Raw genomic sequence first — 16483 nt, 5'->3', positions numbered from 1 at the left:
GAACGACGGCAGAAACTGGAGGAGGAGAAGGTGAGGTCACCAGGAAACGCTTTACTGCAGTTCTACCAGAGACTACCTTTTTTAATGCCAAGCCCCACTTTGTACACAACAATAATCAAAGGTCCTCCTATCTAAGCTGATATGTTCCTCTGGCACTTGCGTTGTTGACTTGAAACAAAAACTTAACATATGATGTCAGATTAATGTTGTACATTTTTATTTTATTTATTTAATAAAGATTGTTAGTGCAACAAAATTTTAATAATATTAAGACTGCCCTGAACATTTGCTGAGGCTCCTTGGTTGAGAATCATTGCATTGTCATCACTGTGAAGATATACAGTACAGAGACCCTTTCTTTATTATTGTAAAATAAATACTAAAGGCGAATCATTCATTTGTACAAAGGGCCCATCATTATATATTGGCACTTTTGGTGTGTGTGTGTGTGTGTTAGGGGGTGGACGTGCAGGAACAATTCTTGAAAAACAAAATAAAAGGACATTTTTGTCGAATTGAATGCTCTCTGGATTGAGAATGTCTTGTGTACGTTTTAGGTCCGGTATGAGGCTGTTATCAGGAGGACCATGGAGAGGAGTCAGAGAGTCAGGCCGAAGTCCAACCGCTGGAGCTGGGGTGGAACACTCCCTGCTAGCACCTCACACAACAGCGGTAAACACACACACACACACACACACACACACACACACGTGTGCACAGAATGATCAATGTGATTCTGAAAAACTTAAAAATACTCCCACATCAAATAATGTTGCTTGTTGTATAGAGGTGGGCTATAACATATTGTGTAGAAGTGTTTGTACTTCTAACTTTTGTCTGGATGATAATAAAACGGAAGAAAAAATATCAAATACTGGGAATATTTTGAACACAATTCAATTGCTTACAAGTGCTATAAAACTTCTCTTTTCAGTAATGTGATTTCAGATTTTTTTCCGTTAATTTTGCAACCCAGATACAAGCTCACTTTAGCCTGGTTGTCAGGATTTAAAATCCTAATATTAGTGCTTTTTAGAGTGCTTAAATATGAATTCATATTGTTTGCAGTACATCATATTTCTTTATGCTTTGCTCACTTTTGCTAAATCATAGCCATGAGCTCACTGCACACTCCCTTTGTTTCCTTTATTTTCTGCTCCATCAATATACCTCTTCCCCTTTCTCTTTCTGGTTCCGAATCTTTCTTTCTCTCTTTCTTTCACTTCTTGTCTATATTTCTTTCTCAGGTTTTGATGATTCTGCTCTCTTTCCGTTGGATCTAGCTGGGCTGGAGCACTATCATGGTGTTTTCAGCGTGGCGCGTCAGCAGCAGTTTTGCTCTAAATGTGAAATATAATCATCAGTGTAGAGCAGCAGACTAGCTAGAGCTTGTAGCATCACCCATAAATGAGTTAGCTTTCTTTTAATTTCCTGTGAATGGTTAGCATGGAGCCAGAAACATGAACAAACTGCTTAACCAGTAGTATGTTAGATGTGGCTTGTAGCTTTAGTAGGTTTTGTTTTAAAGGGGACATTTATCCTTTTTTATTTTTTTCCTAATTTTTTCTTTATAGTCCACTTTTTGCACCAACTTTCCTTACATTATTTTATTTATTTTTTTTTGCTATTACACCTCTACACCTTTAAGATTAATAAATTAATACATAACATTACAGGTGTGTCCAAACATTTGACTAGTTTTTTTTTTTACATCAGTATCTTTATATTTTACATCTTATTTTCCATGATATGACCCCTTTAAAATCTAATGTTTATGTTGGTGATGTTAGATCCCTTTAAAGGTGTTTAAAGACGTCACAGATTTCCTGTTAGTTTTAATGTGTCTGTCCATTCTGGGACACACAGATGGAAGGCTGATTGTGAGCATTAAGCAGATGAGGGCTCCGTCTTCCTCTGTAGTCTTTAGTGCACGTAGCTAATCACTTTCCTCAGAAATTACTTAAAAATTAGCATCCATTAACTGCAGGTAAACACACAGTAGAAAACATCTCAGTAAAGCCTCTTATGCCCTCTTCCTCTTCCCCTTTAGTCCTTTCTTCATTGCATTTGTCTGTATTATGCCTTTAAGTTTTATTAAGTTTGCATCTGATGTTGTATTTTGCGTCTGTGTGTTTGTAGATACTGACAGAAGGACAGTCTCCACTATGAATCTGTCCAAACCCACAGATCCAGTCATTTCCAAACGCCTGTCATCTTCCTCAGCCACCTTGCTGAATTCACTAGATAGAGGTAAACACGCACACTATCTCTTTAAATTCTACACAATCAGTCATAGAGCCAAATGAGTCTCTTTTTAGATGGTTATTGTTTTTTTACCTTGTTGAATTGATGATGTTTTTGTATGTGTATTTGTGTGCTGTGTGATTGTCCATCCAGCCTTACAGAAGCAGACATCTCTCTCGTCGTCTTGCTTGATTAAAAAAACTCAATCTAAATCCCAAATCTCCAAAGAGAAGATCCCTCAGGACAAACCAGCAGGTGGATTTTAGAAATCCAAGAATCTTTCTTAATGCTCTCCTACTGGGTTCAAACCTGTGCTACCCATGGCTCCAGACTGCAAATAAAGTAATAATTTATGAAAAAAAAGCCTGAATGAACGGTTCACAACAGTCAATAACATTTGTCACTTTTGTGACTTCAATTACATATACGTTAAATTTCTTTAAAGTGCATGCCTTTTGCTCCTTCACAGTACACAGTAACTTTTGGATGAGAAATTTCATGTTCAAATAATAATCTTTGCACTCAATGAAGTGCACATTCTGTTTCATTGTAGGCGCTACTATTGCATCCACACAATATGAGCATGACCAAGCTCTTTTATAAAAAAAAAAATTATTATATTATAAAAATAAAAGTCAAACAAAATTATATATATAATCAAACAATTCTGTAATTTTCAGTCTTGAGCTCTGGCTACGCACAACTCTTGAATGGTGCAGTCTTTTCCAGTATTTACAAATATTGCATGTTAGTTTATGAAAGTTTTAAATGGTTCATGCATTTGAAAATAATAATTTAGCTATAACAATAATGAGTAAAAGGTTTACTGTGTGTGTATGATGCATGCTTCATTTGACTGTTTTGCTAACACATTTTTTTGGATAGTTCTTGCATGTTTTTTCCTACAGCAGTTAGCAGTTTTTTAAGACAACATGAACTCTGATAGATCTATGTACTTTTTATTATGCAAAATTCCTCAGTGCAATTTTAATTAATTTTTTTTTTTTTTTTACGTAATTTTTTCGTAATGTAGTTACTGAAATTACTTTACTGCTGTGTGACCGGCTATTTGGTGTGGACAAAATAATATTAATTTTGTAGCTCACTTTTCATGATACAATCAAATCCTGATGGATAACAGGTTCTGGATAATCAGGTTCTGGCCAAAAATATTGTTTCAATTAAAAATATGCCATTTTACACACATTAAATTGGTTGTGATTGCAGTTTCATGTTGTCTTTATACAAATGGTTATGTTTATGGTAACTAACCTTGTTTTCCTTGTCTTTATACAAATGGTTATGTTTATGGTAACTAACCTTGTTTTCCTTGATTGAATGGTCTCTCTTAAAGTAATACTTCACCCAAAAATGAGAATTTGCTAAAAATGTCCTCACACTCAGGCCATCCAAGATGTAGATGAGTTTGTTTCTTCATGGGAACAGAGAGAAATGTACATCACTTGTTTACTAATGGATGCTCTGCAGTGAATGGGTGCCGTCAGAATGAGAGTCCAAACAGCTGATAAAAACATCACAATAATCCACAGCAATCAAGTAGTTATATAAAAATATTGTGAAATGAAAAGCTGTGTGTTTGTAAGAAACAAATCCATCAAGACATTTTTAACATCAAGCTGTTGTTTTCGACTAAAATAAGTCTTCTCTTAAGAAACAAACCCATCTAAGTCTTGAATGGCCTGAAGGTGAGTAAATTTTAGGCAGTTTTTCGTTTTTGGGTGAACTATGCCTTTAAATTGGCTTCATGTTGTCTTTCCACTAGTGGTTATGTTTAGGATACGAAATCCTGTATTATCATGGTTGGTCTTGCTTAACACAATTTTACATAAAACATGCATGATTCACCTACTGTATGATACTTATTCTAGGCATATGATGGTATTAATGGATGTGATGCATCTTTTTCAGTTGCTCTGCTGCATGTGCAAGCTGCTTATTTAGCACTTTTTCCCTCACCAACCAAATATTTACTTTTAATGACAGTGACGGTATATAAGAGAACATTTGCATGTGTGTGCTCATCCAGGTATGCGTCGCATGCCTCTTACCCCATGGGAGAATACAATGATCAGTCGACTACAGACACCAACACAATCATACCTGGCCAGGAGTCGCAGCGCCATGTCTTTGTCTGGAGAAGCAGGTAATTGCTTAAAAAAGGTTTTAACAACTTTTTATTGCATAATTCTGGGCCAAAAAGACAAAATTGTGAGATATAAAATTGCAATTCTTAGCAGAATAATCTGCATTGTGAGATAGACTTGATTTTTTTATTCCAAAACAAACATAATTGTGAGTTGTAAGAATTGTAAGAAAAAAAGTCCCAATTGCGTGATATAAACTCAAAATTGTGGGTTTATAGCTTGTAATTGCAAGATATCATCTTTTATTATTTTCAGTTCCATAGTGAGAATAAGCTTTCATACAGAGAAGATGGGAAATTCGCTTTGTGCCTTTTGTTTACCGGGCATTTACATTTTTTCAATTCTGATATATAAAATAACTTGTGTTGGTGCTTCAACTTGTTAAAAGTTAAGCTAAGACATCTTATTGGTATTCTGCCACATTGACTGCAGTTTCAAAGTAGTTTTAACTCTGTTTGCGACCGATACTTATACAATAGCTGATCTTCAGGACATTTTATTGCGAACACGCATGTACAATAAAAGAGAGCAGAGAAAGAGGGGAATGAGAGTATTGTAGAACAGTGAGGGCTGTTTCTGGCAAGGCCCTTGTGCTAAAACAAAACACCCTTTTCAGACAGACTTTTCTCTCAGCGACAGCCTTGCCCAGTTACTGCCAACTTCATCTTAAACGGATGTGTGTGCGTGCACAAATGGACCTGATGCTAATCTCTCAATAGCTTGTGTCTATTTATATGTGTCTGTTTCTTGCTAATCGTTTGGTGTTATCAACTAATTAAATTCTATCATGGGCAAAAGCATCATCATTGACTCATGAGGAATTAAAGTGTCTGTGTTGTTCAGAATGAAACACTACCTCACTGTTTACTGCATACTGTGGCGTACTATTTACTGCCTGCTGTTTTTATAATCACATGAAAGACTTCGCAGTGTGAATACATATTTCAACAATAAGTATGCTACGTTGTTGGTAACCTCGTTACTTTTTATTTTTAATATAGTAAGTGATGTCCAGTCTTTGTCTCTGAATTAAAAATATTGCTTTGCTTTTTTTATTCCAATTTCAGTCTAATCAAATAATAAGTTAAAGGCGTAGTAAAATAATTTTTTTTTTTAATTATTTCTATTTCAGTTGTCACCCTAGAAATTTATAGCTCATTATGGGATATAATATGCTACTGGGTGTATAATTGTAGTATGTTATTCTGAACATGCTTTCAGATTGCCCTTCTTACAGTGACAATTGATGTTGCCTAATTTCTTTCTAGAGCTATATAGATACTAATATACACTTTCTTTTTCTTCTCTTTCCACTATTTCATCACTCATTCACCCCTTATTAACCCTTTTTTCTGCACACCTTCCTCCCTCCCTGTTACTCCTCTTGTCCATATTGAATCAATTTATTTATCCTATAATACTCCCTGGTCGGTTGGTTAAACTTGCCTGTGGTACAGTGACCCCCGTTTGTCCTCGCTCAGCCTCCTGTCACCCAATGAGCTCCATGTCCTTCAAGTCCATCCAGTCACGCAGCGCTGAGCGACCAGTCAAAGCAGGCCTTACTCTTGAGAGACCAGTCAGGGCAGGGTATATCCCTCCGGACAGCAGCACTCGCAGAAAGACCACCCAGAATCTCCCAGTAAGCAACACGCACAAGATTCAGTATTGTTGTACAGTAATTATGTGCTTGAATTTGTTTGTGTCTGTGCAAGTGCCATATCCTTAAGCTTACTTATGAATCTATGTAGGCCAATTGCAGTGTGTTGATCTTTGTATAATGTAGTATGGAAGTACCGTAGGTGTCTCTCAAAGGATGTATTTTGTGTGTTTCATTGGGCAGATTGACAGGAAGGATAAGGACAATGTGAGAAAGTCATGGAGTAACCTGTCATATCCCACTACCAGTCTGAGCCTGTTCACACCAAAGAGATCTCCTTCACCTGTCGGTCACCGCAGCAGGGTCACCAATCCTTCCCCCAACAGGTAGAAATGGCATTTTAATGATTCAAAGAAGTATATTTCACAATCTACACAAAACAGTACACATGGGCTATAAACAAAAATAAATATAATAAATTAACATTTGCATATTCATTGATTTTCCTGTTATGTTATCTTAACTTCAGAATTCTTTTATATTTTCTTATTTACGGCATTCTAGAAATGCTTTGTTTTTCTGATTTCATAGTTATATATAATTATATACAATATAATTATAATTCACATTATAATTTATATATATATATATATATATAAATGCTAAACATTACTAAAAGCTTTCAATTATATAACAATTAAATAGAAATGTCCATGAAATAAAAACAATCCAATTTTGGAACAAAAACAAAATTACATTTTAAAAATGGTATAATCCAATTTTGGAACAAAAACAAAATTACATTTTAAAAATGGTATTTTCTATTGTAATTGTATGCTAATAATATTACATATTAGATAAACATATTTATTTTGTTGTTGTTTTATGATAATATTATTTATTATTTGATAATATTATTAGTAGTGTTGTTATGTTGTTGTATATAATTATAAATAGTTGATAGACAGATATAAGTCTTCCTGGGATTTGCAAGATCTTGGTAAATAATTCTAGAAATTAATTTCTTAAATATATTTACTAAAACTAAACTATATAGTGATAAGACAGAATAAAGAATGTCTGTACTAAAATAGAACTAAATTCAAGTTTGAAACTGGTATTCAAATAAATATTTTTATAAACTACTTTTACTAACTGATTAATTTTTGTTGTTGTTGTCTGTTTGTCAGGGGCCCTACTAAACCCCTTCAGAAGACACCTAACCCCAAAAAGTCCAGGTCTCCTCCTCCTCCTCCAACATCAATTCATCTGTCTCCTAGTAACCCGTCCTTATCGCCAGGCAATCTCAGGCCCAACAGAGTGACTTCAGAGAGCCCCAGAGTTACCCCAGAAGGAGAGGGGGCCAAAAAAGAGGATGCTGAACCTCCTAAAATTAAACCCGAGGCTCCTACAGCTAAATCAGAACCATCTTCTGGTCTGTAATACTGCACAGCCACGGTCAACCATCGAGTTCAGTTAAAATAGCATCATTTATTCTACTCCCGTGCATCTTTTTGTCTTTGTAGAAAGTTCGGGAAGTTCTCCAACTACACGGCCCTCTGCAGGCACAACAGATCCTGAGGAGGCATCACGACTGCTGGCTGAGAAACGACGGCAGGCCAGAGAACAGAGAGAAAGAGAAGAGGAGGAGAAAAGACAGCAGGAAGAGGCTGAAAGGTGTGTTTGAGAGATTTTCATCTAGCGTAACCAAAGCACTAAACGCATATATTTTGAAAGAAATCTTGAAATCATTATGTGCCTGTGTGCATACAGGCGTAGCCGGGAGGAAATGGCCCGCAGGAAGGCAGAGGAGCGAGCAAAGAGAGAGGAGGAGGCACAGCGGCAGGCTGAAGAGAAGAAGAGACAAGAGGAGGAGGAGGCAAAGCGTTTAGAGGAGGAGAAAGCTCAGAGGGAGAAAGAGGAAGCTGAACGCCTGCAGAGACAGGTACACACAAAAACACACAACAGTCTCATTCATTAACCACTTCAGACAGATCATTAAACGCTCAGCAATCACTGTGTGCTTCAGTAAGATAACATGTAACCATTAGGGCTCTAAATAGATTAGAAAAATCTCAAGTAATCTCAACATTTACTTTATCTCAACATAACACTACTGTTCAGAATTTTCGATTTATAAAAAGTAATTAATACTTGTATTTAGCAAGGATGAAGTAAAGCTTTATAATGCTATAATTTATAATGGGACAAAAGATTGCTGTTTAAAATAATGCCGTTACATTTTAGCAGACACTTTTATGCAAAGCAACTTAAGAAGGTTCTTTTGGCTGTTCTTTTATAATTTCTATTTATCAAAGAATCTTGAAGAAAATTTATCACGGTTTCCCAAAAAAATAAAGTTGAGAAAACACTGATGAGAAATGTTTCTTGAGCAGAAAATCAGCATTTATGATTTCTGAAGGATCATTTGACACTGAAGACTGGAGTAATGATGCTGAAAATCAGCTTTGCATCAAAGGAATGCATTACATTTTACAATATATTTAAATAGAACAGTTATTTTAAATTGCGATATTATTTTACAATATTACTGTGTTTTTGATTAAATCAAAGCAGCCATGGTGAGAAGAGGAGACTTGTAAAAAATCACAATCTTACCGACCGCAAACATTTGAACAATAGTGTGTATATGTATATAATTTGCCTCTCATTATAATGTCTCAATATAAAATACATAAATAATGCATACTTTATGTGTACTGTAGGCCAGAGATAGGCTCATGGTTAATGATATGAAAATACAACAAATAACATGCTGCCACTTTCTAAAGTCACTTTTTGTAATATGTGTGCTTTTATCCAATTCAAATTTCTTTTTTAAATTTTATAAAAAGATTTATCTAAATGTATTTTTTGTGTCTCTGTATGTTTAGAAAGAGGAAGAGGAGGCCCGCCAGAGAGAAGAGGCAGAGCGTCTGCGTCTAGAGCGAGAGAAACACTTCCAGAAAGAGGAGGCTGAGAGAATGGAGAGGAAGAAGGTAAGCGGAGTTCATTTCAAGATTCAAGATTTTTATTCGTCACATACAGGATTATATAGAGCATATATAACCAGCAGTGAAATGTGAGCGCTGTTTCATTGAGCGCTGTTTAAGGTAATTACGGGGTTTTAATGTCATCTGAGCTTATTCTTGTGTCACAGCGCCTTGAGGAAATTATGAAACGCACACGCCGATCTGATCAGGTAAGGTGTAATATCTGTGAGCAATTGCCATCTTCTTTTCAGCATTGTGGCTTTAATTTGAAGTGCTGACTTTCTCACACACACACACACACACACACACACACACACACACACACACACACACACACACACACACACACACACTCTGTTTATTCTTTTTCTGTTGAAAAAACCACCCCACAGAGAAATGGCGATGGCAGCCAGCAGAGCGAACAGATTTCAGGTGATTTGTGACTTTCACATTTACATGTGCAGCAGTTTCCTCACTCTGACATGATATTTCAGACATTTGCGCTTTATGATGCCGGTCATGAATCTGACATCACTAACCTCCCACTCTCTCGTCTGTCTTAGCGAGTTCAATATCCAGCAGCCCTTCAGTGAGTGTGTCGGCCCCTCAGGCTCTGGAGACCTCTGAGACCGTACGCAGTGACAGCAACGGACACACGGGGACCAGCTTCATTACACCCAAACTGCCCACATCAGGTCACAGGTGAGACCATGGTACTGTTACTGTTAGATCATGTAGTTCACATGATCACTTTGGATAATTGTCTACTAAATGGATCAGTGTACTGTAATGCAGTAAATTAATCTCTCCTTCCCTCTACTGGTGATAGGAGGAACTCCAATTAGTTTTTTTCTTTTCTAAGCACTTTATATAATTTGTTTACAGACAGTATGAGCACTATTTATATTTAAATGTATTAATTTAATGGACACTTTTATCCCAGATGAGAATATAAGCGGAAGCATTTAATCCAACAGTTTGCTTAATCAGAGAAACTCGATGTACTTGATGTACAAACAGTTTTTAATCTCTGACACCTTTCTTCACTTCAAGTGTGACTGCCCAGCTCAGAGAAAACGGCGCTGTCACAGAGGCTTTTGAGGAGGTCATAGAGGTTCCCATGGGGACCAAACTGTCCCGTCAAGATGGAGACGGAGAGGAGGTGGAAAATGAAGAGGAGGAGAGGAGAAAGGTTCCCTTATTGGCTTTTAGAGAGAACAGCAGCATGCATAATATGAGCGGACTGAAGGAAAACCCGGCACAGTAGAGTTCAGGTCAGTCAGTCAGCCTGGACACAACATGGATTTGGGGTGACATGCGATGGCCCCTTTACCTTATTTAGATTTTTTTCCCCCATTATAGATACATTTATAATGGTGGAAATGCAATCTGCAACACAGGAGTAAAAGAAAACTGAGTCAGAGGAAGACCTCTCACTGTACTTCCCTTCATTTGACACTTAGACACCTTAAATGGCAAGAGAAATTACGAAATTAAGATCTCTTGGCTTCTACTTCCTGTAATCAGCTCCTGACTCCACTGAAGTGGTGCACCTTAGGAACCACATCTTCTGTCTTTTTTGGGGGGACCACCATCGTGGTGACTGAAGTCACGTCTAATACTTGAAGAAAAGTGTCCTCGCTGTCGTGGAAGCTCCTGTGAAGTGCTAACCATAAGGAATGTGTGACAAGAGAATGATGTTTGTTGTGTTTGCATAGATTTATGGCAAAACCTTGTAGTTTTGCTCTCGTTTTGCCAGCAATCGAGTGGCTGAACTCTTTGCTTAGTTTTATAATTATTGTTCAAATGAAGAGAACATATTTTTTTCCCTCTTTGCAAAGCTTGAACAGATTTTTGCCTCTTGAATTATGAATTTTGCTATGGTTTGCAAAGACCTCATCTCATTCCACCCCAGTGTACGGCTGTCTGCGCAGTCCAAGCAAAGCAAAACTCTCGTCCTGAATTTTAATTATTTTTTTCCTGATATGATTGGGTGAATTGAACTTACTCAGCAACATATCCATGATATATTTAACTCAAAATTAAATAGAAAAAAAAGTATTTTCTTCCATATTATCAATATTGAAATTCAGCACACCCTTCGATTTCTCATTACAGTAATTGTGGGAAAAAATTATATATTATGTGAAGTGTGAGGTATTTTATATTGATGTTTTTTGTTCTTCTGATAATTATTGATGATGGTAGTAATAAAATTTTTTTAATTTTTTTTTTCCTTTAGATTTTGGGTTTAAATGTAACTTGGATGTGTTTTTGTGAGCTTCATGCTGCTGTTGTTTTGAGTAGCTTTAATCACAGACATCCAAAAGCAACTTGAATTATAGGCATATCTGAAATGTAACATCTGTTTCAATGTTAGAACCCATACAAGCTAATCGATTAAGATCTTTCGAAAGTAATCATGATGTAATAAATAAGCAGAATCTCCTCAAATGTAAATGCTGCTATGTCTTTCCTTTGCCTTATCAGATGAAGTGAAGTTTTGAGGATTTGTTAAAGGGCTGTATGTTTTTTGTTTTTGAAAACTCTTGTTCATCAGTAACCTGACCAGTCCTGCTGCATCATGTAGCCGTTTTCATCCACGCCCTATGAGAGACACCGCTATTAATATTTAATAGGGCTTATGGAAACCAAGTATCCTATATAGGACATATTATAAAGCAATTTATCTTGTAAACATCATAAGACTATCTCAGTTTGTTTTTGTTGTAATCAACGTCAGTGGATTCTCAGTGGACACCATGCAAAAAAAGAAAGAAAAAAAAGGAGCAGGGATCAATTACATACCTTGAAACCAAGAAATTGTACATTTTGATATGCAAACACTAAAAACTTTAACACAAATGCTGCACAAAATCTGTTCATAAGAGTGTAGGTGAAGGTTTGAAACAAGCACAACTTGTTTACTGAGACGTCAGGGACAGATTTCTCAGTAAAGACTTATTTAAAGAGCACTTTTGATAAAGCACAAATGTGCCCTTGACCTAACCAACAGCACTGAGTTCCACTTTAAAAAACTGAAGCGTTTTCTCCAATCCAAGTCGATCTATATGCATGTACAAATGATGTAAATCAATAAACTTTTTATCAGGAAATGACTAAGGCTGCTTTGTGCACGTGTCTGTGTCAAATGAAGATGTCAGAGTAAATTACTGCTGTGGTTGTGTGATATTTGACATTTTCCTGGCCTAGATGAAACTTTTGATTGTAGAACGATTTGATGTTTAGATTCAGGAGTCTTCATCTTTTTATTATTATTATTATTATTATTATTTTCTGATGTTAGGATGTTTTAGAAAAACATGAAAAACGAGGATCTCAAAAAAACTAATTTTCTCAAAGTTTTTTAAAAGCATGCCACAGATGCCTTCAATCAAGCTTTAATTTGGAATATTTCTTTTAGATCATATAGGGAACTAAATTACTGCGTCATTATCCATCATTACTCCAGTCTTCAGTGTCACGTGATCCCTCAGAAATCATTCTAATATGCTGATATGCTGCACATTTCTTTTTATCATAAAAATTTTTGTGGAAACTGTAATGACCCCCCCCCCCCCCCCCCCCCCCCCAAGAAAAGTTTGAAAGAACAGCATTTATTTGAAATAGAAATCTTTTGTAACATCATAATAATCTTTACTGTCACATTTGATCAATTTAATGCATCCTTGCTACATACAGAATTAATAAAAAAGAGAGACTTAACCGAAAATCTGACCATGCCACAAGTCACGGCCCCAGCACTCATTATTAAAAATATATATTTTAGCACATTAAAAGATATATCTTATATTGTAAAAATACATACTGTCCTGTAAAAAATAAAATAAAAAGCAGCATTTAATAATCATGATATATTATAATAAAGTACTATAATATATTATAGTAAAGTTTATAGAATTGTTATTATTATTAAAGTACCTGGCAAAAGTTTGGAAACATTACAATTATTATTGATTTTGAAATAACTATCTTCTGCTCATCAAGGCTAGATTTATTTTTATCAAAATAAAGTAAAAAAAAAAATAAAATATTGTGAAATATTACAAATAAAGAAAAAAGTTTTAAATTTTAATATATTATAAAATGTAATGTTATTCCTGTGATGCAAAGCAGAATTTTCTTCATCATTACTCCAGTTTTCAGTGTCACATGATCTTTCAGAAATCATTACAATTTATTTGACTCTCAAGAAACATTTCTGATTCAGCAAAACTGAAAACAGTTTGCTGCTTCATATTTTGTGTGGAAATGATGATGCACTTTATTTTTCAGGATTTTATGATAAATATGAATTTTAATGATCAGCATTTATTTGCATTTATCAAATATATTAATTACATTTTTTAATTTATTTATTAAATAGAAATCATTTTAAATGTCTTCACTCACTTTTTGTCACTTTCATGCATGATGAATAAAATGATTAATTTCTCTCTTTTTTTTGATTTTTTTTTTGTGTTTGAGTGGTATTATTTTTTATGCATGAATATTAAGCAGCAAAACTGTTTAACATTTATAATAATGAGAAATGTTTATTGAGCACCAAATCAGCATATTAGAATGATTTCTGAAGGATTATGTGACACTGAAACGTCTTTGTATACAACAACAGATTTATAAACGTTTCTAATGACGAATGTTGCGTTCACAAATGCAAATTAAAGCAGCTCAAACCAAGCGCAGCACTAACAGTGAATCACAGCTAAAAACAGCACTGTAACAATAGACATGTAGCGCGTCACATTACAGCATATTATATAATTACTGCACAACCGTTGTGAATTTTATGACAGCACTAGCAATCTCAAATTCTCACCGCCATTCATAAAAAGTCACCTACACGTTTCAGTGCTGATTCTGCTCGCGTTTGGTGCTTTGAATCATTTGAACACTTTAACTGTCCAACAGATGAGACTCTCTCAGGACCATTTTGTGCATGATCATTGTGTGTTTTGTTCGCAAGAACAACAAAGTGACGAAACGCTTTCTGTAGAGCAGTTTGTCCGTTAAGGGCTACTGTAGAAACATGGTGGTGACTTCCATGTAAGGGGACCCGCGGTGTATGTAGATAGAAATTGCTCAATCTAATTAAAACATAACGGTTCATTAAGTAAGGTCTTTATACACCTCTGAAAACATAATTATGTATATTATAATGCATTTCTGTCAATAGATCTTTGTGAATATTACACTTTGCACCTTTAAGGCTATTTGCGCGATTTCAATCATCATGCAGTAACAAAACTACCCCCCGCCCCCTCAAAAAAAAAAAAATTTGGATCTACGCGAATCACATGGGTCGTCCCTCAGAGGTCGGAAAATACGGAAAATAACATCCCTGAGAACTGCTTGATTTTCAACACATTTTCTTCAATATCGTCTGTAAATGTTTCTGAAATTTTTTTCCAATTAGAGCATAAAACACTGGGTTTAAGCAACAATGTGAAAAAGCCAACAGTCGGCAAGCATAAAATGCATAATCAAGACGAATGGATGCATTACAGTCTATGAATGAAGACAAACCATAATCCTGCAGAATTCTCAAGAACATAACAATGTTGTATGGAGCCCAACCGATGAAGAATATCAGCCCAATGCAGAATATTAGTTTGATAGTCTTGTGTCGCCGCTTTGATCGGGATTGTGCGATTGTCTGGAACATTCTGACTTGACAAAATCCCATGATGCAAAATGCAATCAAGAAGAAAACATTTTGTAAATAAACAGTGGCATGTTTTGCTTGAACACTGTCAAATTCACAGTAAAGATTTCCTTCATGTTCTAAGACTTGGCTATGAAGGGAGACTAACAGTGCAGCTGTTCCACTCAAGATCCATATGATAAAGGGAGCAACCGAAAAGCTTCTGCATCTCTCCCAGTCAGACAGAGGATGAACCACTGCCATGTAACGCTGAACGGTCATTACAGTCAGGAACAACACACTGCTGCAAAAGCCAACATAGAACAGAAACTTCACAGCTTTACAGCCAGCCTCTCCAAATGTCCAACCCCAGATGAAATACGAGGCCCAAAATGGAAGGCTAAAAGTGAACAGCAGATCTGACACAGCTAAATTAAGGATCAGGATGTTGATCAGCGATCTAAACTTCTCATACAGCACCAGGATGACCAGAACCAGCAGGTTTCCAATGCAACTAAACACAACCAGCAGAGCGAAGAAAACTGGAACAACAATTGATCCAACTTTGACCACCTCTTCTTTGCGACAAAGTTGGTCTTCTGGTTCTGTAGATGTATAATCTTCAGTCATGATGTTCTCTATATAATCACATTAATTTTGTTATTAGAATTTATTATTATTATATTTTATTATAATTAGATATTTACTAATAAAATAATAAATAAAGAAGAATATCCTTACCTTAATGTTTTCAGTTCTGTAAGTAGTACTTCTTCTGATAAACTGAAAGAAATTGCTAGAAAACTGCACAGCAAATTGAGACTAATATTGAGCGACGTGGATGTTTTGAGAGGGATATTTGAGTGTTTTTAAAGATCAGCGGGAGGGTTAAAGACACCTACTTCAAAACTCAGCCATTTCTCTTTTCCTTGACAAATGTGAAATGAAAGTATTGCTCTCACAATGAAGCCAGTTGTTCTTTAAAGTGTTGTGGTTATTCCTTAGTAACATTTTAAGGTAGTTGCCAGTTAATGGGAGTTTCAAAACACTTGGTTTACATAATAGCATTCACATGATTTGTGTCCTTTTCCTGCTAATGAGTAAAACTGCCCTTGCTAGTTTAAAATCAAGTTTAAAATCAACAGCAGTTGACAGCTTGGCAGTCATTAAATAGATGAAGAAAATGCTATTTCAAATCATGTATTTATGTCATAATTATGACTGCATTTAAAAAGTTGTAAAAGTAGGTGATAATGGTTGCTGGGATCTTGTGTACGTCATAGGCTACAAACTAATATTGTTGGTATTATGATTTTAAGAAATAAATGCAGAAAAAAAGAAGTTTGGTATGATCTCAAATCTTCCATTTTATTGCTTATGTAGGTCAATGATGATGATGTGCTTCCTTCCACAGACCATGATTTATACTGTCACGTGAAAGAAAAAAGAGAAGAAAGTTTCCAGTCATAACTACATTTGACACATTTCACTGCACAAAAACAAAACTGCATAATCTGCTATTTCAGTTTTGAGAAGTTTAACTTGAATAACTCAGTCAAATGATTATACATGACTTACCTGAATTCTTGATTATACTGACCTTGTAGAGCACAGTGATGATCAGGACAGCTCATTAACTGACCAATGCAGACGTCTACAATCTCTAGTATAAAATTAACTGGGATTTCATGAATTATGCTAATATATCAACTAGCTGTATTAACAGCAGGTTATGAGAATGTTCTCAATCAATGAATTAAAAAGCAATATTATTGTTCTGGTGATTTCTGAGTGATGTTTGTATGTTGGGTAAGTAACA

At 35.5% G+C, this 16483-nt stretch overlaps 2 protein-coding genes across 2 annotated transcripts in view; one reads left to right on the top strand and one right to left on the bottom strand.

The window, feature by feature from the left end:
- Nucleotides 1–11170, top strand: part of LOC109082727 (ensconsin-like) — a 42420-nt gene extending 31250 nt beyond the window's left edge. Inside the window, 14 exon segments of the mRNA XM_042713693.1 lie at nt 2–30; nt 558–672; nt 2140–2250; nt 4292–4408; nt 5891–6048; nt 6250–6392; nt 7197–7441; nt 7533–7683; nt 7780–7951; nt 8901–9005; nt 9167–9208; nt 9377–9431; nt 9563–9701; nt 10053–11170. Coding sequence (XP_042569627.1) covers nt 2–30; nt 558–672; nt 2140–2250; nt 4292–4408; nt 5891–6048; nt 6250–6392; nt 7197–7441; nt 7533–7683; nt 7780–7951; nt 8901–9005; nt 9167–9208; nt 9377–9431; nt 9563–9701; nt 10053–10266 — 1796 coding nt within the window. The 3' untranslated portion in view covers nt 10267–11170.
- Nucleotides 11171–14114: 2944 nt separating this feature from the next.
- LOC109057774 (chemokine XC receptor 1-like) lies at nt 14115–16197 on the bottom strand. Its single transcript, XM_019075010.2, has 2 exons — nt 15406–16197; nt 14115–15302 (listed from the first exon to the last, which is right to left on the bottom strand). Exon 2 carries the CDS (start codon nt 15292–15294, stop codon nt 14380–14382), a length of 915 nt encoding a protein of 304 aa, XP_018930555.2. The 5' UTR covers nt 15295–15302; nt 15406–16197; the 3' UTR covers nt 14115–14379.
- Between the last annotated feature and the right edge of the window lie 286 nt (nt 16198–16483).

The sequence above is a fragment of the Cyprinus carpio genome, chromosome A23, assembly GCF_018340385.1.
Source record: "Cyprinus carpio isolate SPL01 chromosome A23, ASM1834038v1, whole genome shotgun sequence".
Taxonomy (NCBI): Eukaryota; Metazoa; Chordata; class Actinopteri; order Cypriniformes; family Cyprinidae; genus Cyprinus; species Cyprinus carpio.
The sequence above is the reverse complement of the archived record's forward strand: the minus strand, read 5'-3'. Positions and strand labels throughout refer to the sequence as shown.

Excerpts from the sequence above, each read along its gene's own strand:
- LOC109057774 (XM_019075010.2), bottom strand. The coding sequence starts at position 15,294 with ATGACTGAAGATTATACATCTACAGAACCAGAAGACCAACTTTGTCGC.